General features: G+C 37.1%; 1 protein-coding gene across 3 annotated transcripts; it reads right to left on the bottom strand.

Annotated features, from left to right (window-relative positions):
• Positions 1–444: 444 nt before the first annotated feature.
• RASSF9 (Ras association domain family member 9) lies at positions 445–27687 on the bottom strand. 3 transcript variants are annotated; one of them, XM_033059175.1, is made up of 2 exons: positions 27598–27687; positions 445–4071 (listed from the first exon to the last, which is right to left on the bottom strand). In XM_033059175.1, exon 2 carries the CDS (start codon positions 4053–4055, stop codon positions 2796–2798), a length of 1260 nt encoding a protein of 419 aa, XP_032915066.1. In that variant the 5' UTR covers positions 4056–4071; positions 27598–27687; the 3' UTR covers positions 445–2795. The 3 variants fall into 3 exon arrangements, with proteins under 3 accessions (XP_032915066.1, XP_032915064.1, XP_032915065.1); XM_033059173.1 differs by lacking the exon at positions 27598–27687 and adding an exon at positions 27294–27580; XM_033059174.1 differs by lacking the exon at positions 27598–27687 and adding an exon at positions 26773–26828.

Here is a 27687-nt window from a genome sequence, read left to right as displayed (position 1 = left end):
TCCACTCCCTGGGTAGAATTTGTCTCTCCTCTTATGCAGGACTTACTTGATATGCCTTTTTGACAGTAAGTGTTCCATAGTTCATGTAAAATTTTATAAAATAAAACTAAATTTGAAGATGGATATGTCAGCTGGCTTAATGGAATGACAGGAAAAAAATCCAAGGATTTTTATTGTGTATTTTAAATTATGGAAGTTTTAAACTAAAATAAAATTTAGATAGTTATGACAAAGGAGAAAGTAAGGAGCATAAAGTTTCATAAAGAATATTTTTAGCATCCTAAAACCAGGTTAAACAAATATATGGAAAGTGTAGAGGCACATAAACAGCAAAGAGTGCACATAGTCTTTAATCATCTTATACATTCTAAGTTCTGAAAGAAAAAAAAAGTTTATTTGAGATATCAAAGTACAAACTTCAAAAAAATTCTTCAAAACACTGGATTTTTAATTTTTTTTTATTTTTTAAGAAATATTCTGTCTCAACCTATTTTTCCTATTTTCTTCTTAAAATACAGTAATACTCTTAAGACCTACAAGTTGCAGGGGAGGTACAATCAACCACCAAGTGTGGATAAAGATCAGCTGAGAGAACCCTCAAAAGTTCCTATGAGCAAAATAAATCTGGTAGAGTATGAGTGGAAATTAATTTTCCCCCCTGTGGGTCTTGTACTAGCCTGCACAGCTGTGTATATTACTCTGTTTCAATTCTCTATCCTCTAAGTAATTATATATAAAAAATGACTCAATAGAAATTGTAGCTATTGGAAACTAAACTCATAAGAACTCATAGAATACATTAGTCTACCCTCAGCATTCAGAGCTCTGGGTTTAACTACTTGTCAGAGTGATACCACAGAGGTCAAAAGATGCAGAGTTGCGTTAATAAATTATTACAAAGATAAGAAATTTCATAAATGTGTTTCCATCAGGAGCTGATGAGTCTAAATATTACACATTATTATTGAAGTATTCAAATGACGTATGAAAAAAATGCAACACAAAATATATTAAGGCAACTAGCACACTTTGCTGAAACAGAAACTATTTATAATATCCAGGATTAGGAAAAAATCCACAACAAATAAACCACAAAAATTTTCTTTTTCAAAAATACCTTTTTTTTTTTTTTTTTTTTTTTTTTTGTTCTGCATTAAATACGTACTAATCAGCAGTCCCAGTACTTTGGCCATTTTAGAAAACACACGGTTGACAGGCACTTAAGAGAAGAAAACTATAGAAAAAGAAAGCAGTGTATCTCAAATAATTTTACATTTACACCTTCTAGGTATTTTTCGTTTGTTTACACTGTAGGCTGTGAATTCCAGGATTGCTTTGAATTTTGCAGAACTGACCTTTATTCAGAAATACTGTAATTATTTTCCATTCAATTATTTTAATCAGAAGTATTAAACTGATTGACCTGCAAAATATGAACATGGCAACCCAGAAATTATGCATGTGATCTCTATTAGCAGATCCTCTAGCACAGAGTTAGAAGTCTTGTTTGGTAACTGAGACAATTCTCAATTCTACAGCTTTGTTTAAGACTTACAGCAATATGCTGGAGAAGGGTTTGAGATAAACTACTACATCCCAAATGAAAAAAAATTGACATAACCACATAGTTGTAAAATTCTCATGTTTTGCATTCCTTCTTTTTTTTTTTTTTTCTTATTTTACCTGGAGCCCAATTTTTAACTGCATAAAGTGGATTAGTTTTAGCTGTATCCCAAAGGTCCTCAGTGAGGAAGTACAATCTATAGGTTCCTGCTCCAAAACAGTATGAGATGGGATATGAAAACCAACTTGCTGTATGAAAATATTTGCTAGCTGGCTATTGGGAAACAGTGTCTAGCCAGAGACTAAAATGTCTGGTTCCTACCTGTTGCTTCTGTTATGGTTTTTTTGGTAGTTGTGATTTCAGGAGGTTTAAGACTCTGGATCCAGCCAGTGAGATAGGCAGGAGAAAGTCTTGCTGAAAATGCCCCTAGGGTTAGGCGTGAGCCTGGGAGTTCAGCGTCTCGCACAAGCAGGATTTAAGTAGTTCTGACATGCCTGCTGGCAGGAACTCTGTGGACTTAAACATCACTGGGGCAACTACGGGGTAACAGCAGATAAGTAGGGAGTTTAAGGATCTTAAAAGCAGATAAAAGCTGCTGAAAGAGAATCAAAATTAAAAACGCATGTGTGGAAGGTAATTTTAAAAATGGGACTTAGGAGTTTTTAATATCATCCTGATATTATATATAAACTAAATTTTAAAATACAGCATAAATGCAATTATATTTCTTCTGTTCTACACTATCATAAAAGCTATTTTTAACAGATTAAATGCTCAATTATATAATCTTTTACAGCAGCTTCATAGCAAGGAAACTCTGTCTGCATAAAGCTAATGCAACAGAGCAGAAAATCAAGCTCTTGGTCTAGCTTTCTCTAGTCTCTACTTCACATTCCTAAAAAGTTAGGGAGATGCAGGAGCAGATTCAAAGACCAAATTTCCAAACTTTCGGTCCAAGCCAGTCACAATGCTCCCATTTCACTGAGTATCAACATTACAAAGTCTAAACAGTCTCGGCCTAGCAAAGCCAACAACTTTGCACCTATTATCAGTTAACCAACTCTAGCACATAGCATTCTAGCACAAGTATACTGTAAGGACATAAATAGACTCTCTTTACTTTGCCACAGCTTCCATACCTTGAAGAGCTTAACTTTCAAGACAACAGGTTTACTAATTCTTATAAATATCCTCCAAAATAAAATTTTAAAAAATGCATTACTGTTTTCAACTATGTTGACAACAGTACCATGTCCCCTGCAGTTATTTCAGAGTCCTGACTGTGTGTAGAGCTGATTCCAGTGTCAGAGTCTGTATCGTTGATGTCCAGATTAGTCACTCTATGAACAAAGTCAGGAACAGCAATGCTGTTACTGGAAATGACACTGCCTTTGGATGGCTCTTCATTTGATTGAAGCCTAGTTTCAATGTTGTCTTTAACATGTAGTAAATTAAATTCTTCTGTAAGAAGTTCATATTCTTTTTCCTTCTTTTGAAGTAGTGAGTCCCTGTATGTAAGTTCTTTCTGGATGCAGCTCAGGTATGAGTTGATTCTCAGACCATCTTTCATACTTTTTTCTAGCTCATATTTTACACTTTCCAAATCTGAGTTTTCCAGTTCAGCATTAGCTGCTCCTTCTGTGTGCACATCCTCTCCATTTTTTCCCATGCATATACCATGTACTTCTCTTTCAATTTCAGCACACAGGTTCTCTATTAATTGCTTGTGATGTTTCAGTCTCTCTTCAACCTGTAAAATTCCCTCACTTTTGCTCAAATAGTCATGCATCTCTTTTTGATCATCTGACCTACTCCCTTGCTGTTCAGCCTCACTTGTATTGATCATTAAATAGGAGTCCTGCACATAATTTTCTCCATCATTTGCCACACGATCTAGATGGAATTTTGCTTCACATTTTTCAATTTCCATATCTAGTTCCTTCATTCTAAGGACTTGCTGGTGAATCGTATGATCCTGAGAAATTATCAGATGAATCAGTGTCTCCATATTATCTCTCTCTTGCTGAACACTGTCCTGCTTAAGCTTGGCCAGTTTCCGGAAAGTCTTCCTCACAATTTTCTTTTGCTTGTCTATTGGCAACATCTTCATGTAGTTTGCTGGGCTGAGGTCCCACTGCTTTTCTATGTTTTGTACTACCTTGGCTTCTGCTGTCTTCCACAAAGGAAACGAGAGGAAAGCATCTGACTTTACCAGTACAAAATGCAAATTAGCCTGCTCTTCCCCCCAGGCCTTCCAAAGTCTCAGAATCTTTGTCAAGGGAGGCAGTACTCGCTCTGAGCCTCTCCATTTTTCTACAATGCAATAATCACTAGGTTTTCCGAAAAGGACCTTTTTCTCTCCAAATGTTGTCTGATGATCTTCAAGCAGTGCTTGAACCACTTCTGAGCAAGTTGTGCGCTTTGTCAGGCCACATACAATCTTCTCCTCTTGGCAAACCCAAACCACAATCTCTCTTTCATTTGAAGCCATGTCCTTGCTGTGAGATCTGGAAAACAAGAAGAGACCAAGTATAAATTACATATCAATGTCAGAGACAGTATGAATAATTACTATAATTCTGATATGACTAACACATTGAAAAACTCCTGTATTGTTGTACAAGACAATACACTTGCTTAAATTGCATGAAGAAATGTCTTTGGATTAAGTAACAGCTTTAATTAACTAGTGCTTTAATATAATTACTAGTCCACCTGAATGAGAATCTCACACAAAATACCTTTTATCAAATCTTGGTTTTGTATACATAGTAAGAGTGTATAAACAATCAGTAACAAAGTTTGGCAATCTGCATTACACTTTCAGACTGTCCTAGGACAGCATGGCTTTCAGATCTTCATGTTTGTTCTCATTACAAAGACTGCACAGACTGCACAGAATCTAAGCTCTTAGAAATGGCTTCTGAAGGGAAGAATGCACTGAACATAGATGCACTGAGGAAAAATGACTGAGCAGCACCAATGAATCTGCCAAGAGAATAAATCTATAGTTCTTCTGCCACACCTGCATGCACACAAGCATAAAACCAATTTTTTCCTTTTTTTTTAACTAATAAGTACCAAGAAATTTTTTGCTCTTCCTGAAGTACCAAATAGCCTGAATTCCAGTGAGTTGTGAGAGAATACCAGCTGCAAGAGAAAACATACGTTAGTCTGCATTTTATTTTGTTATTTGCAATGATACAGAAATGTAAGAAAAGGGAAAAAGTTATTTTATTTACTTGTTTATGAGTTACAATGAATGTGCTGTTAACCAGGTACCTCCTTATACATTGACATACCTAACTCCAGGTGTCTGAGATCCCATTACGGCTCCAATAGCTTCAGTACAATCAATTGTGCCCAGACAGCAATTCAGCTGAAGTGAGAAGTTCACTTTACAGCTAATTCTTCAGTTTGCCCCGATCTGGTCCTGCACTGCTGTGGGCCTGTGTTGGCAGAGTTGCCTGGATATTCCTGTCCCCAAGATTCCCCTTGAATAGGTTTCTTCTTGCACCGATCTGATGATTTGACCTCTTGCATAAAATTCCCTGAGGAAAAATGTCATCTGCTATCTCTTGCAGTTGATTTGAATGAATGAGTTTTAACCTAGTCTGACAGAGAAAGCTTAAAAACGAAAATAACTATTCAGACCATATTCAAAGGGTGCAATACAGCATTTGTTTCTATCTAGGACTACCTATTCACAGAACTTTTTTAGTCTTCTGAGTTGTAAGCATGGAGCTTTATTTGGCTTAATTATAGTTATACCCTATGATTAGTAAAGCAATCCAGCTTATTCTTTTTCTTAATTATTACACAACATGACAGACACACTGCAATCCAATAAATTGAACTATGATTGACTCAGCTCTAGGTGCCACTCTGACCAGGAGGCAAAAATCTTTAAAAGAAAGGAAACTGCAAATGAATAATAATAAAACTGACAAGTGTAAGTTTATTAGTATTATTGCACAAGGGAGTTCTGTCCAACTACATTGCTTCAGGTCTTGGAACATTCTCTGTAAAATGTGTGTTTTGGTAGATGACTCTGAGTAATAGCATCATTTTCCCTCTCTAATAGCTCCCCTTCACATGGCAGCATTTTACAGTAATTATTTTTTGAAACTGGAGCTCAAAAAGTTAATAATGTTTCCATAGACTACTTTTCAAAATAAGAAAGCACAAATCAGAGGCACAGAAAATGGTAAAGTGGCACAAAGAGTAATGTTCAAGTTTAAGCAGGGGGGAAGGAATGCAGGATGATATTGGATTAAATGGTATTACTGTGAAGTATATCATATGCTAAAAATTCACTGTAAGTCCTCTGAGATTTAAAAAATGCAGGATGCTGTATTTTTTTTCTGTTGACCGATTGGTAGTTAAGTGAAATTCAGGTAAATAGCCAGTAGCAACATAAGTCAGCTGTGACTAAAATATCTCAGTATTTGCTTTACACTACAGATATGAAAAAAAAAAAAAAGAAAAAAATCATTTATTATGCAGAAAGTTATTCAAAGTAAGCTATGAAAAATACAGTGTCTCAGACCATGCTCACTACTGATATCTAAATAATTGATTTACAAACATAAGTGTATTACCATCCATTGAATTTAAATTTATAACAGTACTGAAAATAAAAAAAGAGGCATAAAAATATAAGAAATACCAAATATTGAGGACTCTGAGGTGGTATACTCAGACTGTGTGTTTCCCGATTTCTTTTGCAATCAAGAAATACATTTCAGGAAATGAATGTCATGTCTTCTAGCATTCTTCTGAGTTTCTTATGCAATTAGTTTTCAAATAAAAACTCTTCCTGTTTATTGGTGGGGTTTTTTGGTTTGTTTGTTTTTTCTTGTTTTAATTTGATTGGCATATTTTCTGCTAGTCAATATTTTCAGTATGTAACCGATTATGTGAATTAAGCAGAACCCTACTGTCTCTTCTCCTCCTGGCTCCTTTAAAGCTTTTATAAGTCAGTTTCTCTCTGTGCTATTAGCAAATCTTCAGATAAATCTGCAGACCCCTAGGCATCCGATCACTATTGAATTGATAAATACTTTTACTATACTTTGTTATATGAAATTCCCACAGAGTTCAACAGGAACTCTAAAGCAAAATTCTGATGAAAACACACTACATCTTGTAAAGCAATCTCTAGAGGATCTCTGAAAACAATATGGATGTAAAAAAACGTCTTTAAATTACTGTTTTTCAACCCTTTTCCAGCTGTTTATTGCCCCCTGTAACTTTTTCAGTTATGATTTACCTGTCTGTCAGGACTTCACATTTAGCATTTTTGAGGAAGGATTGTTCTTTACTTTGCCTATAGTATACAACTATTAGTAGTACAATTGGACAATGCACATGCACAAAATAATCAAGTAGCTTGTACATGAAAATAAGTACAGTAATTTCACGATTATAAGCTGCACCATTTTGACTAAAATTTTGGTCCGAACCCGAAGTGCGGCTTATAATAAGGTGCGACTTATACACGGACAAAGAACAAAAAGTTACTGTTTTAGTTTGGAGGACAGGTGTCTGCTGAGAAAGGCAGGAGTTTCTCTTGGAAATGGAGAATGTAAGCTCCCCTCTCTCCAAATTATTATGATTTTGAAATCAAGGGGCTTCCAGGCAAAGATATGGGAATTAGGAATAACAGTTCTTTACTAGGGAAATTAAAATAGAAATACAGTACTACAAAGAAACAAACTCCAAACCCTGACAAAGTCAGAGTACAACCTGACACCCTGTCAGGCAGGGTGTTGGTAGCAGTCCCATTAAATGGTGGCTGCATCCTCCTGCAGTGACAGATGTGATTCAGTTGGAGCAGTGCTCCGGTAGAAGGTGCAGTTTCCCTCCGGAGGTCCAGTGGTGATGTGGAGAAATTTGGTTTTCCTCTGGAGCCCAGTGGAGAAAGGGGCTCCCTTAGTGTCCCAAAACCTCTGTTTTTATCTTGGTAAGAAATGTTGGGCTCTTCCCCCTGGCTGGAGCAACTTCCAATGGGATGCAGTAATTTTATCAGTCACACAGTGGGACTCAACGGGCCATTAGCAGAAAATGACTCGCTGGAGGAAGGATGGGTTGTGAAAACATAAAGAACAATGCCCCGCCTGGTTTCAGTGGATGTCCCATTAGCAGAGTATCTGCCATTGAGATAAGGATCACTGCCCCCACCCTCAACAGATGGTGATAGAATAGATACCTTTTATCACACTCTGTATTGTAACGTGCGGCTTATAATCAGGTGCGGCTTATAATTGTGAAATTACTGTACTTACAAATGCATATGCGTATAGTGTATGTACCCTACATATTTTAATTATATTATCACATTTTACAGAAAAGGAGAGAAGAAATTAAAAGAAATTCTGAACACCTCTGTAATTCTTGGATCAAAGCAGCATGGTAAAGTACAAATTATTTCCTTAATGTTTCTATGTGTTTGCCCCAAGATGTGTTATCTTAATCTTTATTCAGTCACTTCACTGAATTTTTGGACTTCTAAGCAAAAAGAATTACCCCAAAGTTTATAATCTTACATTGCCATGGAATTCTAATATATTCTAAAATATCAAAAGTAGTTCTTTGTTATCTTCCACTAAAAATGGTAAACTGGAACCTTACCATGTACCTTTTAAGTAAAATTTATTGTATAATTCTTTTTTTCATAGTTAATTCAAGTTGTTCCAAACAAAAATGAAGCATGATAGTGCCAGTCACAGAATATCAGTTACTAAAAACTTGCAAAACAGAATGCAGGAAGATTCCAGTACTAGAAAATCTTTTGTTAAACTGTGCATTCCTCATAGAAAGTGAAGAGCAGATTCTGCATTTATGAAGTGGAATCCATCTGGAAGTTAAGATTTCAGTATAAATTCACCAACAAAAATTCCTCTTCATCAATAGAAGACCTCCAAGAAGAATCCCTACTGCCTAGCCCATCTTTGATCACTGGAAATAAACATGAGAGGAAGCTATTTCTCTCTTTCATTAACTACAAGAGACCTATGTGGCCACCTGCAATCAAATAGCTCACTTTTAGGTAGTTAAAATCAGGTGAGTTAATCCAATCATATTCATTCTCCAATCACATTCATTCAGGTGAACTAATCCAGATTCTGGTTTATGTGAGAGAAATGTAACAAGAATGGTTACAGCAGTAATTGATTTAATACAGACAACTAAATGTGGGACCTACACATCCTAACTTCACAACTTAGTTTTGACCTTGACTGTTCAATTTAGCCAGTGATTTATAAGAATATCTATTAATTCATTTCAATACTAAGAAAGAAGTCTTGATTAAATTTTGGTCATTGACAGGAATTCCTTTTATTTTTTTCTTCAGATGCAATACTAAAAGTTATAATCTTCAGGAACAAGATCTGCTTTTTAACAGTGATTTACCAGAGAGGCAATGTTCTCATATTACAGGTTCCTTGAATTTCGTGTCCTGCAGTTTTGTAAAGGATACAAAAGAACTAACATTTTTAGTAACCTAGCAGTTAATAGGAGTGTAACATCCAAAGTGTTTTTCCAGTTTAAATGTTTGAGTTTCCTGAAGACCACCATAACAATTTCTTCAAAACTAGCTAGGCAACTTATTCTTTTTCAAAAAATATAATGCTACTGTAAACAGGCTTTGAAGTTTACAGTTCTGGCTTGAATTCTGTTTCTTTGAATTGATCACTGAAATGTTCTACTTATACATCTAAGATTATAAAGTCTTGATGATAACAACATGCAAGTCTATAATTTTTCTTTTTTTTTAAAAGCCAGTAATTACTAAGGAACAGATGGGAATTTAAACTTAATAATGGTCAAAAGTAGGTTTCCAATCTTTTTGTTTGCTTGCTTTGATTGCTGTTTTCATGCCTTCTGCTCCTTGTTTCTCTTCAGGATGACCCAAAACCCATCCCAATCATACTCTAGACCTCACACAGTCTTAATTACATCAGCACAAACTGATTGTTGTGTGTCAGATATACAATTTGTTAATTTATTCTTCAGGCCTAAGGGAAGGTAATACATTCCAGCAACGTACAGACAAAACAAAAACATTTATTTATGTCTCACAAAGTCAAAATAAGAGATTGTTTAAATGCTGGAAGGGGCACTTTTAGGTATGTCTGGCCCAAAAATATACATATCAAACATAATTCTTTGCCTTCCTGCAATGATCTCCATAAATATGTAATGTATCAGTTTTACAATCATGTCAATCAAATAAAGGGATCCTCCTACTTTTTAGTATTTCACCTTCATGTGTACAAGATACTTCTTTTTCTTCACTAATTTCTGCAAACATTCTGTTGGAACTAGATCACTGTCCTATTTTTAGCAACTTAATGCAATGTTTCTGAAATGTAATGGATACTAAAAGAACATTTTGCCTTTGTTGAGAAAAAAAGCATAGATAAAAACCTTGTCACCCTTCACTACAATAGATTCTTTCTAGACTTCCCCCCTCCAAAAAAAGATTAACTCTTTTTTCAATATTACCATATTTTTGACATACCCTCTGTGAAGATAAATCAAACTTATCAACTAAAAAATACTTAGAAAAGGGATTCAAACCTGAGATTCGACCAAAAATTTTACTAGTTACCTCCTACCAGTCATTGAAACAATTTATATGGAATAAATGTCAGTTGGTGAAAAAAGATTGCACACCAAGCAATGCATTAACCTTTTCCTTGAAAATGGGTAGAAATCAATTTTTTATAAATTTTCCATCAAAGACCTCATGCTAGAAAGCCATTCATGTAAAAAAATCTGCATCATTTTTTCACTAATTTTTTTGGTAAATCATGTTTTATTCTATGACAGCCTGAGCCCTCTCAATAGCCCATGCAGTCTAATCTGCAACAAATCAGAAGATAATCATGTTTTATAATTGGCAGACTGCTGTGGTGGAGTCCTCAGCTGACCAGAGTATGTAGGTATGAAGGTATGGCGCTGCCCTGACCTCCCCAAAGCAAGATCAAAATGCTTCTAAACTTCTCAGCAAACCCCTGCGTTATGCCAAGATACCACCCAAAACAATTCACTTTCTTCAATGGAGAAGATAAACAATCTCTAAGAGACAATCTTGCTGCTGCCTACTGCCTCCTTGCAGTGAAGTGCTCGCCAAGAGATTCAGGGTCTGCCATCTAGGTGCTTTCCAAATGTCCACTAAGAAACACAACACCTTCAGGGAGACCCAGGCAGGCTCTACTCCCCGTGTTGCTCAGCAGTCCCTCCCTATGTTCTTCCCTAAGCCGTAGGCTCCCATCTCCTCAGCAGGAGGTTCTGTGCCACATCTCCCACCTGCCACACTGCACAGGGAGCAGCCTCCCAAACACCTGCTCTCCTCTGAAAACGTTGTGGCACAACAGCACGTATCATCCTGGGAAAACAGGACACACTAAGCATTTAATAATGCAGTGTTTTTAAGGGGCTGGTCCTTGAGCATGTCCTTGAGCATGCTGCTGGGCACATAAATATGCCTGTTGGGAAGCGTGTATTTGTGCTGTGGTCTTCTCTTTGTTCAACACTTACAGCTGCTTCTTCCATGTGCATGGGCCCAGAGAGCACTTACCTTGTTTTGGTGCAATTTCTGAAAAACTTGTTATCTTACTGCCAAGATTATTAATCTCTGTTATCACTCAGAGCTGAGCTATAACTATCATAAAGATAAGAGTGACTATCGATCAAAAATGTGGTGGCTTTTAATTATATTTACTTCCTGGAAATAATAAGAAGCCAACCTTACAGGCATATCTACTTGACACAAATGGCCTACATTTGTAGCATAGGGCACAGGCTACATGTATTCTGAGAGCTTCTAATACCAGTGACTCTTACATGTCAGGATATATAAGGGCTAATATCAGCCAAAGAAAAACAGAATATCTCAAATTGAAAGGGACTCATGGGGATCATCGACTCCAATACCCTGCTCCTCACAGAACTAAGATTAAACCATATAACTAAGAGCATCATCCAGAAGTTTCTTAAGCTCTGACAGACTTGGTACCGTGACCAAATTTTTGGAGAGATTGTTTTTGCACCCAACCCCACCCTCAGTGAAGAACCTTTTCGTTATGTCCAATGATTTGTGAAAATGGTATGGGAATGCTGTTTCCACCAGACCTCTGACTTAATATGAAGTCAATAACAAAATATGAAGTCGAAGTATAGAAATTACATACATCATCATATACCATTTAGATAATACTGCTTTTATTGTTTTTATTGTATTACTGCTTTTATTGCATTTCTTGCATTTATTGTATTGCTTTTATTGTTTCTTTTTCAAAATCTCATCATGTTACTTTATATATGTGTGTGTATATATACATATATATGCATATATGAGATAGATGATCATTATGAAAGCAAAGATCAAAACATATTTTGGCTTTTTGTGATTTTTATCTGGGAAATTTGCAAAAGGGTAAAGCTATTGGGGCCATGTGTTGCAGCTCTTGTGTGGAAGAAGCTAATTTAATTTGATCCAAAGAGATTTTTGAAAGTGAGTTCAAATGTTAAAGGTATAGAAAACTAGGGTCAGAAGTATTTCAGCCTTTCCAGAATAAATGGCTCACTGAAAGTCCATACTAAGTTTATTTAGGCTATCCACATTTAAACCACCTTTTCTCTTAACTTTCTGTCCCCTTCTGTAAAGTCATTCAAAAAGCAATAAAGCCCAAATTTCATAGTTGGTATTCCTCCTGCCTAAGTACATTACACGCTTCTGAGTTTCCTAAGGGCAGCAATGAGGAAGTAGCTACTCTCTCACTACCCCATGAAGCTGGAATTGCTCCAAAGCCTTAGGGATTCAAGTGAGCGTATTAACTAACTGCATTCCCATTCCCCTTCACAAGTCCCTAAAAACAATATTAATGGAGGAACAGTTAATATCCATGTCATGTAAGACACAGAAATTCCATACATGACATGTCAGAAACTTGGTTCTTCTTCCGTTTTGCATTACATGAAAGTCAGGGAAAAGGTCACCTGAAAGGTATCATGGCAAGGCAGAACACGTACTTTAACTGTAAGAATAAAGCTCTTGATACAGATAATCAGTGTAGTCCCAATACTGCAGGAAGACTTGGAAAGAAAACCATAGAACTTCTAAAAATAATTGTTATTTATAGAAAGAAATAAATTTCTCTCTACCATCTGTTTATGTATCCATTTAATCTTGCTCTATGACAAAACTTCCTCCTTTACAGAAATGTACATAGGCATTTGTTAAAAATCAAAGAAAATTAGGCATCTTGTGAGCCACATGATGTTTTTCAAACATACACATATACACAGTAGTTTGGATGCTCTAATTTAAATATTTCAGATATTAGAAAAAAAGAAAACAATTTAAAGAAAGTCTATTTTTGTAACTAGCTAGTTACAACACTTTTTTCCTGGTATAAATTTAATGTTCATTTTGGTGTTCTTTTTTAAAGGCATAAATTTTTGTTTCAACAAAATATCCATACTGTCAGGAAGGCTTTATGAAGCATTTTAATTGGCAACAGCTGTTTCAAATTATGTCCTATATGAATTAAGATTTATGTACTTAAAACTGTAAGTAGGTCCTTCATGTCTTCTTCAGAGAAGTGCCATCACCTTAGCCACCGTATAAAATTGCATATATTATAATTCAACAATGATCTGTGGTTGAAATTTCTGTTCACCTATACACTTTAAACTATCTTGGTGCTCCATGAAAAATTTCAGTGTCATAACTTTGAATTGCAATGGGATAGTATTTTTTTTTAATAGACAAAAAACATAAAAGGTATGACAGATTAAAGAAAATAATTCTGATAATTATTTTACTGCAAATAACTCATTTACACCAGACTGCTGCTAACTTGGAATGTCAGACTTTGGTAAAAATCCCATGGGAAATCATGTGTTTCATTCTAATAACAGTACTGCTTAGAAACAGGTGTCTGAACAGGGACCAATTGTTAAGAAAAATAAAATGGAAAAAAGCCCTGACAGTACTTAAAACAGATAAAACGGAAACTAAAGCAGCCAACAAGAAGGACCAACAAGGGCTGACAGTATTAATTCTATCATCTCTTAAGTGGATGGATAGCAGATTTTGTACTACACAGAAAATAAGCCAAGAAAATCCACTAACTCAGGATATTGCACTAACAGAAAGACAGAAGTAAGAGATATAGTAAGATGAATTATACACCTCATTCACTAGATAAGACCAGTAGTTACAGTGGATTAACCTGAACACTCCCTGCTGCTCCATTTAATAATGACAGGACTCTATGTCTTTGCTACAGTGGCCAATACTATTTTGCAAAATCTCATTTGCAAGGGCCGAGTGCCGATATTCAGCAAAGCTGACCAGAAGCATACGATCTCCCTTTCGCTTATTATCTCTGTCCTACACCACGCTTACACTTCCAATCAACCTACAGGAAAGTGCAAAGGCTGCAGTGGAGACTGCATCTGCCCCTGCCCTTTCCTCTTGTCTTACCACTCAAATTTTCCTCTGCCCCTAAGGTGCACATTCCCTATAAATTACATCTGCTTTAAATCTGCCTTCCTGTCAGACTAATCATCATTTCTCCATTGTATAGTCAAAATCATAAGGTTGGTAAGTAGATATTAGTCAAAAAAATGTTTGGAATTCCAGCAAGCATGGTGTGTACACAAAATGTCATGACAGTAACACGTTTATCATACCAGGCCTGTATTTGCAGTAGCCTGATGCAGTGGAGGTCAAGGTTTGAGAAAAGGAGTACTAGTTGTCCACCAAAATATTTTCCAAGATGAGTTACAGTAAATCAACAATTTACTTTACTGGATAAACATGCTTTGATGTGTATATTGCAACTTCTACTGAGGAAGCAGCTGTTATACAGGAATGGAAGATCCAGGAAAAACTCCAGAGCCAAAACAAACTGACATATTCAGGGAGAGTAATTCTTTAGATAATGATGGGGGGGATGGGAAGAAAGGCATTTTCAAATTCCTCAACATTAATAAGCAACATGAGAAGTTTAGAAACATCAATACAGTAAATACTACATCTTGATTTTGAGCAGTGAGTGGTTCTCACTAGTGAACAAATAAAAATGCCACTGATACTTTTCATCTACCACAATAATTTTGCTACTTTGCAAAAATAAAGTTCTTTAAATTGCTCCTGTGTCCAATTTAAGTGCCTATGCATATTTAAGCACTGGTTACACAGTACAATCTTTATGGAGCTCCTATTACTAACGTACAGAATGAGTTTAAAACTCCATCACTTTCAGTAGTATAGAGGAAACAAAATAATTTATAGCTCATTTGGAACACAAGTTTCTAAACGATAGACTTGCTGTTATAGTTAATAGAAATTTGTGTTATCTAGCTTCTTCCATTAGAATTTTTATAACTGCCTTTTAGAAGCACCCTGGTTGTTTATGAGCTTTTGAGATCAAAGAAGTGAGGGGAATTCCAAGCATTGAGAGTATGAGGGATTTTTTTGTTTGGTTTGCTTTTTGGTTTGTTTGGGGTTTTTTTTCCTCTTTTTTTGTGGTTCCATGAAATTCAGTTCAGCTTTTGTTGAAAGGCAAAAGTGTACTGCTCCCTCCTCCGCCTTTGTTGACATTTTTCCCAGTGAGGAAACAAACACAAAGTATTCTGAGGCTGGGTCTGAGCTGCCAAAACATGAACAAAGCGTGCTGTAGACAGATGATAATAAGGCGAGTTAAATAATGGAATGAGATACAGACAAGGAAAAAATAAGACTTCATGCTACTTTTCCAATACTCCCTGATCTGAAGGAGGCTGGGATGGTTACCTTCTTACGAACTCCTATATGCTGTGCATGTTTTGCACTTCTCTGCTCTTGGTGGCACCATGTGAGACAGGTACTCTTCTCACACATAATGAATGGAATGTCCAGACAGACTTGGTTTCTTTTTTCCAATCTTAAGGTTAAACTCAGGCTCAGGAAACAGAATAAGAAAAATACTCATTTGGGTTCTATGATGTCAGGCAAGAATAGCAGCAATGCAAAGGGGATGGTAAAGAATGGCCAGGAGCCTGGAAAGGGGGTTAGGACTGCTCTTTATGCAGCAGCTGGCCTTTAGAGCTGTTCAACAACTATAGCAATCATTACCCTTTCCTAACTTCTTAAAATCTAATGATTTGTCCACACAACTTTTTTTTTTGTATAGCATAAAATCCAGTTTGAGTATCTCTTTACAGTTTGCTAGGAGTGAGAAAGACAAGATGGGGTTTAATATTCTCCTGTATGTATTGCAATAAATTTTACAGAGTGAACCACCCCACTCTGAAACGACATTGTATGATCTTTCCCATTTCATTTGCTTTAATTAAATAATTTTTAAAAAATATCATCTCAAAGGATGTTCTATCAAGACTTAATTTACAATCAATTCTTTATTTTCTTTCCTTTTTCTTTTTAATTTCTACCTCAAACTTTCTGAAAGACAATTCAGTGACAAATGAGTTCCATTACTTACAATATTTGAAGAGCTGAAAGGAAAAAAAAGATGAGATAATTAAGTGGACTCTCATATAAATGTTCATCCTAAAGAGCTAAATTGAGTACAAGATACATAATTCCGCTAACAAGAAAAGTGGACATAATTGTATTTAAAAGAAACCTGAAGCATTTTTACTGTCAATTGTCAGACTGAGAGATTTGTGCAGCTTATGCTTTGAAGTAATTTTCTAAAATTGCCTATCAATGTATGCCTCAATATGAAGCTAGTCAGCCACAGGCTGATAGGTCTCTGAAATATAACCACATCTTCTCTGAAGAAGCTACTGAACAAATGAAATAAATTGTTAACCTCACCAACTGTGCTCTTCCCAAGCAATGGATATGCTTAAAGAGGGCATAGGAGATTGCAAAGCTAGCTCTAGCCAGCTGAGCAATACAGATAGGAAAGGCAAAAAGGGATGAATTGCTGTCTGGAAGCAAGTTTAAAGCTGGATCATAAATATTACCAAGATAATGGGAAATTCATGAAATTAATGCAAAGAAGAAAGGTGTAGACAAGAGAGAGATACAGCGAATGGTGTCCAGTAGCCCTCACTCCAATTTTTTAGCTGTAAGGGGATGGAGGAAGCTGACTGCAGAGGAAAGACATTCCACGTGATTCATATAAAGAGCCATGTGAATCCTAAAATATGTGAGAAATAGTGACTTCAGCCCAAAACCTCTTCTATTACACACATAATGGGTTCAGATAATGTGTTTCCAGCTGGGTCCATATGAAGACGCTCATAACCATGTCAGTTGTCCATCACAACCCTGCCACTGGAGCTGAGCTTCTTGTCTCCAATCAGTATGATAAATCAAGAAATAAAGATTAAAGCTCTGTTAAATCATCTTAGATGGCCACCCAAATGTGACTGAACAGTTTAGGAAGAAACTTCCAAAATTTATAGCAGCTGGAAAGGTGGTAACTCCTGGCAAAAGAATTGTGATGAACAAGGAGAGCAGGTATAGGCAAAAAATCTGCAGGAGGCACAGCTGAAGCTAAGCATGGTTACATGACTGTGACCAAAGACCAAGGCAGGCCCGAGAAATAATGGTGCTGGTTTTGTGAGATGTATCTATGGCAGGATAATGATTATACCAAGCAGACTGTGACACCAGAAAGACACTACAAACTACCTGTTGTCAGTTCACAGAAAGTCAGACTGAGTCAACATTCAAATTAATCTTCTGTTTCTTTATTTCACATATCCAAATGTCTTTGTAGGTGGGGATCCTTTCAACATATGAGCAATTCAGATGGCTTCATAGCTCAGGGAGGATAAAAAGGCATTTTAACAAGGTACTTCATAAGCTGAGTGGTTACCACAGTGACAGCTGGGTGAAGGCATGCTTCCCTCTGCCATGTGAACAGCTTTGTCATGTTGGGAGAAATACACATATTTAGCTTTCTTCCGTGACATGTGCACATTCTGTTTGTCACTTCTGACTGCCTGGTGTGTGCTCAGGTTTGTAATATGTAGATGCATAAATACGCAATCTACAGAAGTGGCTATTTCTGCACGTATTGTTTACATATACAATGATTTGGGGGCTGTAATACATTTTATTGTACATATGTGACAGTGTATCTTATGAGCTATACATATGCATTCTGCGATCTCATCCAACAAAAGCTGTCATAAATGCATTTTTATACTGAATATATGCCTACCAGGCACAAATGCTTTAGCACAAAGAAATATGTTTAACGCGCAGCCAAGTACTGAAAAATTTCAAACGTTGCTAAAGATTTCCATGCTACTTAGTTCAACAAAAATTAATTTGATTCAGTATATCCATAGAAACATTCATTCTCTGCTACACTGGTCATCTGCCTCATTTAAATATTTGTAAGAGATGGTACTCAGTTCTGTCAGAGATACAGAAGGCACTGAAGCATTGCAGACACTTAACGTTATAACTTTCAAGTATCTTCCTTGCTGCTGAAATTCATAATGCTCACTTGGACATCTCAGCTTCCACATAAAGTACTAAAAAAGGGTCAAACTCTTAAAAATGGGGTTTGATGACACCAGCAAGTTCAACAGGAACTGACCAAAGTGGTCAGAAAGATGAACAGAAGTGCAGGACTTAGATGCTATTAGATCATGTCCAAATGTTCATTCCATAAAAAAAGAGAAATATTAATTAGAACAGCAGCCCAAACCCTGATTCCTTTCTCTCACTGAAGCTCTCAACACTAATCCTTGTCCTTGTCTGCCCTACCATAGCTTAAGCCAGCACAAAATGAAGCAGCTTCCACATGAACTATGGAGAGAATTTCAGTTTAGAATAACTTCACAAGACTTTTCTGAAAAATGCATAATGAGGAGAGCACAAATTTCATGGTGTTCAGGACCAGTGTAAGACATGAAAGGAGTACAGATGGCTGGGGAGTGCTACCAGTCAGAATTTAAACATCCCACATTCTAAAAAATTCTAGTCTTAGGTGACTAGAATTACATTTAGGCACCTTCATAAAACTAGCCCTTATTACTTACATTTGTTCAATATGTGTGCATTTTTATTTGTATCTTTTCTCCTAGGTATGGTACAACCATTTTAGAGGACACTTTTCAAAATTTACACTTTCGATATATGTCCTTTACCATCAGAATATGCCATTGCTTTTCAGGCTGGCATTACTGAATTTATCTCCACACACTCTTGTAGGGAAAGAACTGCCTTTTACAAACCAAACCTATCCACTCATTTAAATTCCCACTGTGTCTAACTGAATTCATATCCATAGACATATGCAAAGTAAGACACACAGAAACTTCCTTTGCTCATGCCTTATGCAAAAGAGTTTACAGGACACTGAATCAGCAAATGAGGAACATACAGTGAATAACCAGTTCTGTAAACTGTGGCTTATGCGTCTTGCACAAAACTAGGTAAGAATTTTGTGGCAGGGTCAGGGAAGACATCCATGCTATTAGGATGGTTCTCCCTTAATCATACATTATCTACCTGTAATTCACCTCCCTGTTCATGTTTCCCTTTTTAATTTCTAAAATGAGTAGTGCAAAAGATGCCTAATAATCTGCTCTATCTGAGCATGCTCCATGAAAAGTGATTGGGTGGAGCTCGTATCAGCTACCTTAAGCTATTTAAAAATGTAGATGTGCAGTCAAAGATAATTTTCTGACCTTCCTCTGTAATCAGTGGCATAAAATAGGCACCTCCAAAAGGGTGACTAATCCCATACTGACAGCCTGTCTAAGATTGAATGAATTGCCCTCCAGAAGTGTTTAGATGTATCCATTAACTACAAAGAGTATCTAGATGACTAGATACCTAAATTTTCAATGGCTCAAGTAGAGTAAGATGGAGCCTGACATTCGCATTTTACTGTGTACTTGAATCTCAGGAGCAGCACGAATGTCAGCAAAAGTACTATGACCGTCCCCAACTGCAGTTCCAAGAATAACTTAGATCTTTGTCTGACACCTGTAGGGACTTCCATGGGTAAACAAACATTATCAGCTGTCTACCTAACCCTTAAAGTACTGGGAGTCTGGGAAAGTGGAGTAAAGTCAATACCAATCCTAAATTGTTGTTAGAAAACTGAATTTGTGCAGGGCTTTTCAGTAAAGCAGGATATTTGCAACAAAGAGGCCCTGAGAGATACAGCAAATAATCAAGTTTAAAAAACATACCCAGTGCCTTTGCAATCAGTTCAGAGGAAGTCTGTCAACAGCTAATGTCCAAAGGAAACAGCAGTTCAGAACATCAGTTTACCGACCAAAGCACCAGCAGCTGAACAAGATCAGCGCAAGATCCCACATTTATAAATATCACTAAACCACTCTTTGATCAGTGAGCAAAATCTGGTAACTTTCTATGGCAAATGAGGTATACTTTGGGCCATCAAAACAACTGTTGCTCTGAAAAATGTTGCAGTTTAAAAGTGCTTTCATATTGGAAAATACCCTCTGAAGGAGGCTGGGGAAAGCAAAGTAAGATATTCTACATGGGTGATGGAATCTATCACCACAAAGCAAATTGCATGTTCAAGACCCAGGGGCAGACTCTTAAAAATTAGTAGTCTTTACTCAACTGCATTATTCCAGTGAGGTCATACACCCTAACAAGCTAAAGTAAGGTAAACATATTTATACCTGACCAAAACAAAGGTCTAATAGATTATTAAATTTTCATAAACCTGATTTTATCCTTGAACATGAGAATATTACGCTTTTGCATATTTATTTTAAGCTTCAATATTTTTGTATTATTAAAAGGAGGAAAAACTAAAATCTGCTTTTCAATTTTTCATTCTGCTTTTCATTATGATGGGAAATTTGTAACTCAGAATTCTTTATATCAATGAAAGAGAGCAAATAGGGGTGGAGAATAAAGAAAGAAACTTAATCAGATTCATGATTTTGACCCTCAATACAAACAAATTATATATTATATTTACAAAAAACACTTACCATCTCTATAAACATGTTTTTCTTCTATGATTATTCTGCCACTTACTAATTAATGTGGAAAAGAAAATCACAAAAAAAACAACCACAACCCAGAAAAACAGAGTTTTACATCACCTTGAACATCTCTACAACATAACCTGGCTTCTTCTAATGCTGATGCTCAAACATACATGTCTAGGAACCACCTAAACTACAATTTTAATGTCTCAAAACTGACAGAGGCAAAAATGCACTCAGGCAGACAGGAGTGATAATAAGACAAGAAAGTTGTGAAAGACAAATATCTTAAATAAAGAGTATAAATAAAGTGCTGGGATGTATGCCAAATATACACTAGAATTTTTTATTTCAATTTTGATGTCTTTTGTTCATTTCCACATGGCATCAGGACTTGGGTTTCATAGCATTATAAATACATTACATGACAACTTTATTATCATTACCATCGAGAAGCTTCCTTTCTGGTTTTTTTAAATTTCTGCAGGTAATTTTCTTTTCTTTAGTTCACGTCTCAAAACCGCCTCAAAATATAATAAGACGTTCATGAAATGTATTTATTTCTCTTTCTGGGACATTAAAACCCTTTTTACAAGACATTTTTAACATTATGGAAAATTTTAGCCATTGAAAAATTCCTCAGAAAAATCACATAAAATCAAACCTAAACAATCCATAGTGTATTCTCACCTTCCTGCATGGCATCTAGGTTTAGTGGACTTATAAAAACTAGAAGAAAAGAACTCGCAGATTTAATTCATACCTCTCCCACTAACTGGCTTTCACACTCTACACTTCTACACATTTCGCACTGTCTGGTCATGTATTACTTATTTTCCTGAGGCATGTAAATATTAACTCCCAAATTACTGCTAAGGAAAACTAAGTAAGTTTATCGGTTGTTTGAGGTCACAAACAAGTTGGTATCATTATCACTATTGCAACACCTGCACCCTAAATGTATTTCTGGCTAGGTCAAACCAGGAAAAGGCAATGTGGTTAATCCTGGAGCCTATTTGTGTCAAGTTCCAGAAATGTGCTCAAAAAGTGTTCTTTTGGACAAAACTTTCTGAAACTCTCTTATCTGTTTTGTCCTGTGTGATACCTGAGGAACTGCCAGCATGGAAACACTTTACAGAGAAAGAAAAAACATCATCTTGAGAGTATCATAACATGTAAGAGAAACAACAGGAGTGACAATAATAGCCCAGTTACCTCTGGACATGACTGGGTACCAATATGTCCAGCATTCAGTTCTAGGCTTCACTTAATGCGTGGTCTTAACATTTTTATATTGCATCATCTTTTCTGTCACTATTAATAAGGATTTACCAACATACTAAATATAGAAGCTGAATGAAGTAATTAAGGCTTGTACAGCATATGAGATGTTAATGTTTTCAAATAATAGTGTTTCAGACAGGAGTTTTAAATGATTATTAATCATATAAAACAAACAAAAACCTTTCTTCTGAGCATAGGTACATCAAGGTACATAAGTACTACTCTGTGATTATCACTGACTTTATTATTTAAGTTAATAGAATTTTTAAAAATGCCCAACTCTGAAAACTTACTTCGCTCTACTGAATTAATTATATATTTAGGAATGTGTTTTTCTTCATGCACAATACTAGTTTTTCAACAGTAAAATAGGAAATGACCACTGAACAGCAAGGTTTTCTCTCTTTTTAATCTTTCACTAAAAGAATGGGAGTTTTGTCTGAAATGTATCTCTCAGCCTGACTCTACACTATATTAGTGTTTCAGATTAGCTTCAACTTAACCTAAGTCATGCTGCTTAGATGGTGTAGTATTACACTTCTATTACTCATTTTATTTACTCCTTCAGGATGAAATTGCTGCCTGCCCTCCTGGAATAGTAGATAATTAACTCTTTAGAAATAAGGTTAGTGTTTTGTTAGACGGAAAGCTCTTCCTGAAAGTGAAGTGAACAAATATGTACAAAGATTATTAGAAAATGTATGCAACCATTTTGACCCCTGAGACAAAGCTTCCAAGGCAGACCAGAAAATAAATTACAGTGTATGAAGTCTGGCTCAAAAAGGAACAACTTCTTTGATAGTTCACTAATACATCTCACACTCAGGGAAAAGTTAAAAAATATGTAAAAAGAATGCATCCTATCATTACCAAACAAGCACCATCTTTTCAATTTAAAAATTTAGCACATGTACACCACTTATTCTAAAACTTTTATCGGCCCCCTCCAACATACATACCAAGTACCTCGCAGTCTTGTATCAAAAAGCACTTTTATAGCTTCATATACATTTTTATCCCGGTGTGCTCATCCAAGAGAAGTATTAGACATCTCACATGGTCCCATGAGACTTACAGTGTGGGTCACACACAGTTCATTCAGACAAGCAGCTGATCTCCAAGAGCTTTAGCAGTCCAAACCTCAATGCCGAGCATTTTCAGTTTTACTTCATCAAGGTTTAAAATGTACAGCGGTGAACTCAATCGTAGGTAGAGCAGAAGAGAGGTTCAGAATAATACACAAATCACTGCGCTAACTAGATGCAATAAGAAACTACTGGAGGGTGGGAGAAAGGGAGGGATCATGGAAATGCTAGGGCAGTATCAGAGAGATGAAGTCTCTAATCTAATTCACTACCCTGCGCTGTAATACATAAACTGAGAGAATAATTGAATGTCTCTCACTGGGGAGGGGCCTCTGACTGTCTGGACAGGAAGAACTCTCTCTTATATCTGTAACACTGAATGGAGATACGTGGTCTTTCTACCTCTGAACCAGAGATAAGCTGATTAAAGAAAGGCAGAATTAAAGAGTAGGCAAAGTAAATCTTTCCCTCCTACAGAGAAACACTGCTGTAACTCCTGTGGGCAGTGAGTAAAAGTGAAAACAGTCGAAAAGAGTGAACAGTAAAAGGTAGAAAAAAATACAGGAAGGAAAAGCAAAGCCAGTAAACACATTTAAATTTTATCAGATCTGTAACACAATTGTTTAATCATGGAACACTACTCTGGATTCAGAATTGCCGCATGCCAACAGACCGTACAAACGTTTGTAGTAAACATAGGACCAGCATGAAGTACACTGGCAAAATGTATTTCTCAAGGTGTGTTGAGCATAACAGGACAGCCCTATGGCATCAAGATGGATAGTCTGTAACCTCTTCCTTTCAGTATCCCAGTTACAACATGAATGGAACAGTAGAGATTCAGCAATTTTGTCTAAGGCTTATGTGAAAAACCCATGGAAGTGGTCTTGATGAAAGAAATAGCAATGAGGTCAGTTTTCTCACTATGACATAGATCCAGATATCCTTTAAATATTTAAATAAATCTAGACCCGTTTTCAAAAGTGACCAAATCTAGCACTCAAGAGCAGAGGTCTTAATCTTACCAAAAATCAATGCAGTATAAATTCCTGTTCTGCTTAGCAATCAGGAAATTAAATACAAGATGAAACTGTGGTACCTAAACACAGCAAGTATGTATGTTCTGTATTTCTCATATTTGGATAGGGACCTGTTTTGTCTTTGTGTAGAGCAATGTGTTAGATCAATACTAGAGCAAAGAACTCAGCACCTTTTCTCTTCCTCCACCAAGCATTTCCTGCCCTCTCTACACTTTTGAAGTGTGATGTGAGCTGAGCATTCCTCTCACTCTCAAAGTAAGCATCTTTAAGAGATTTGCATAAAAATAAATCCCCTTGAGTTTATTCATGTTGCAGAGCCTTAGTCCTGCAGGAAACTTTCGTTTTTCCTTTGTTGCCTTGGAGGGTACAACCTGTCCCTGCTGCGCACATTTGGGTTTGTAAGTGGGTGGGGCATCTTGGAAGTATTGTTCTCCTGGGGACATAGTGACAAGCACACGCACATTCTGGGGACTGTGATTACTTCTGGTTGTCACAGAAAGACAAAGAATGGTGTAAAAACTTACTGCTCTTGAAAAAGATATCAAAATATCGCTATTGTCTTTCTTGCCAAGAAACACAGGTTGGGGTCATAATCCTAGAGGCCACTCCCCTGAAATCAAACTGAGCCTTAAATGATCTATTGGCTACGTGGGCTTTGTGCTGTCTTTGTATGAGTGACATTTCAGCACTCCAAGAAAGTAACACTAACTAAAAATCATTCAAATACTAACAGTAGTTCAGCACAGGTTTTGTCTTCCTGAGATTTAATCTCATTTTCTTTCTTGTGACATAATGGTCAACATCCCTCCCCTCTTGCTCAGACACAGACTCAGTTAGAGTAACCTCTTTGTTTAGACTCTGAGGTTTTAGGGGCAGAGACTGACAATTTCCAATCTGGATGTGAAGAGCCTACTATTAAACAGCACCCTGATCTGGAACCTCTGGGGCAATGCTGCAAGACAAGCACTAATTACAGTGGTGTCATCTTGTTATCTGAGCAAATGACTGTAACGCCTTCATTTTCCTTTTGGCTCCTCTTCTACCTACCTTTGCTGCCTCAACTTAGCTTTATGTCCTCATGTAAACATAGATTTTATTCCTCATTTGCTTATCTTATTACTTTCAGGAGTTACATTTGCACGTACCAAATGGTCATTAAGAACTCTCAGAGAAAAAGGAAGAAACTGAGTTTCCCAGAAATGTGAATGAGCACTAGGCCTATTTTAAAAAGCAGCAGCATGTTAAAGACACACATTTGGATATGTCCCTTTTTGGTCCATCTTTACAGGTAGTTAGACAAAGTAGTAAGCCTCAAGTTCTGACTCTACAACTACTGGCCTAAACACAGTGAAGGATTTTAAGCTCACTTCTCAAGGTTTCAAATGAGTTCACCAAGATACAATTAAAAAGAGAAATAATTTTTAAATAGCTCTTCAATCATACGGCAAAACCATTTTTACTAACTGCATAAGCAAAGTTTAATTATCAAAATTCAGTATCAAATCTAACTTTAAATATACAGAAATTTAAATATCTGGATAGATAATAACACATCTTAAGAAGTATGTAATTTGCTTTGTTCTTGACCCCCTCCCCGTACATTTCTGTGGTCACACAGACCCTTCTTATTGCCACAAAGCCTCTTGGCCATTAGAGGCATTAATTCATTTTTGGGGATGTGAGCATAAAATGAATAGAAAGTCCTAGATGTTCCCAGTAATGGTACCTTTGGTGTTTTAATTTTTATTGCCTATTTAAAGTATTGGATTATGACTTTCTTTTCCTGAGGAATAAAATATCACATCAGCAGACATAGTGAAATTCATGTAATTAGTGTGAAGATATTATAAATACCCAAAAGAGAAACAGTTTCACCATTGAATACAGTGGAACAGCGCTTTGTGATTTAATCCTTATTCAGGTAAGTGATTGCAGGAACAGGACTTCTACTTTAGGAGTAATAGATTTCCAGCTCTATTTGAAAGCGGTTTCATAGAAAAGTTTGTGTTCGCCTTTCTAGATCTTCTAAACAAAACATGGCCACATGAGAATTCTATCAAAGTTTTACTGTTTTCAGACACATTAGCAAAATGCGCTGTTTAATAGGTAAACTACAATATTAATAATTCTAAAATAGCATCCTATTTTTAAACATTGACTATCAAAATCTTTCTAATTTATATTCCTTGTAATATGGCTCACTTAATATTTTTACACAATCCCAACAAATGCAAGCCCCCCACAAATAATTTTCAGTATATCCAATGTGAAAACCAAAAGCCAAACATGGAAAAGAAATGGGATATTTTTACAAGACTATTTAGAGTTCAATTATGTTCCTCATAGAAAAGATCGTCCTTTGCATTCTTTTAAATACAAACAAACTAAATTTCAATGAGGAGCACTAGGTAAAATGCGGATGAGATCACAAGTTATTTCAGAGTTTCTCACTGATGCAAAATTTCTGTTTGACCTGTTCCTATTCAGCTTTATCTAGATGGGCACATTCCATAGGGTCCCAACAAATTTACTCTTAAAAAGTCTAGTACCACCCTAGCACCCAACACGATTACATAACCCTCTTTCTCCTTTTCGCAGCCCGTGTGTGGGGCATGTGGAAGCATGTACCACGTAAGGGGCAAAGTCCCCATAAAGAAACTTCGCAGTAGCAGACCCAAGGACCACAGCAGTCCCTCTCAAGTATTTTCTAAGCAGGAAAAAAAAAAAAAAAAGTATGTACAGTACAAGTCCATCCCGGACTAAAGGCTAAAGAGAAAAAAGCATACCCCCACCCCCGCCTCCCCACGCTGGGAGCTCGATGCTCTCCTACCTCCCAGGCTGACAGCCAGCGGGCAGAATAAGGGACGAGTTTGATCCGAAGGGATCGCAGGCTGCCGGCCACCCTCGCAGGGCAGCGGGGCTAAGGCCGGAGCCCGGAGCCCGGAGCTCGGCCCTGCCGTGAGATCCTCGGGGAGTTTTGTCCCGGCCGGGGCAGAGCTCCGGCTCCCCGCGGCCGTCGGGGCTGCAGCCGGCTGCGGCGAGCCTCGCCCCGAGCGCGGGGCACTGCCTCGGTCCGCCCGGGAACGCTCCAGCTCCGGAAGAGCTCACGGAAAATACTGCCCAGCAGTCAAAAGAGCCAGGGCGAAGGCAGCACGGCAGGTCCGGGAAAGGGGGCAAGGGAAAAGCCCTTTCCCTCGGCACGCTCCGCTCCCCCGGCCCGGCTCCCACTCGCAGGTGAGCCCGAGCGCGGCTGCCGGGAACACATCCTGCCCCCAGAACCAAACAAGAAGTGTGAAAAATAACTCATCCCATAGCGCCCTACCTTTTCCTCCACATTCCCACGCACTTTACCTGTTTTTATGCCGGGTTTTTAATAAATTCCTTCCAAAAGGAGCCATGATCCCAGCGGCATAACATCAGCAATCCCCAAACAATTCGAGGGTGTTCCCTTCTCCCCTATTTTTTTTTGCCTGAGCGCCTTCCAGCTTGTTAGTAGTCACCGAGCGTAGCGATGAGCTGGAAGTTGTGCAATTTACTGCTAACTTTGAACTCCAGCTTGTTGCTGCTGCTGCACCTTTGGAGTCCTGCCCAGCTGCGAACTTGAAGGAGGTGTTTCGAAGCAGGAAAAAGAAAGGGGAGGGGGGGGAATACGCACTTGCTCCTGTGATGCGAAGTTATGCACAGAACTTGCTAAACTTTCAGCCTTGTCACCCTCAGGGCAGCAGGCAGCGAATTGGAAAGAGGG

Source organism: Catharus ustulatus, chromosome 4 (genome assembly GCF_009819885.2).
Source record: "Catharus ustulatus isolate bCatUst1 chromosome 4, bCatUst1.pri.v2, whole genome shotgun sequence".
NCBI lineage: Eukaryota > Metazoa > Chordata > Aves > Passeriformes > Turdidae > Catharus > Catharus ustulatus.
This window is presented reverse-complemented; position numbering and strand designations above follow the sequence as displayed.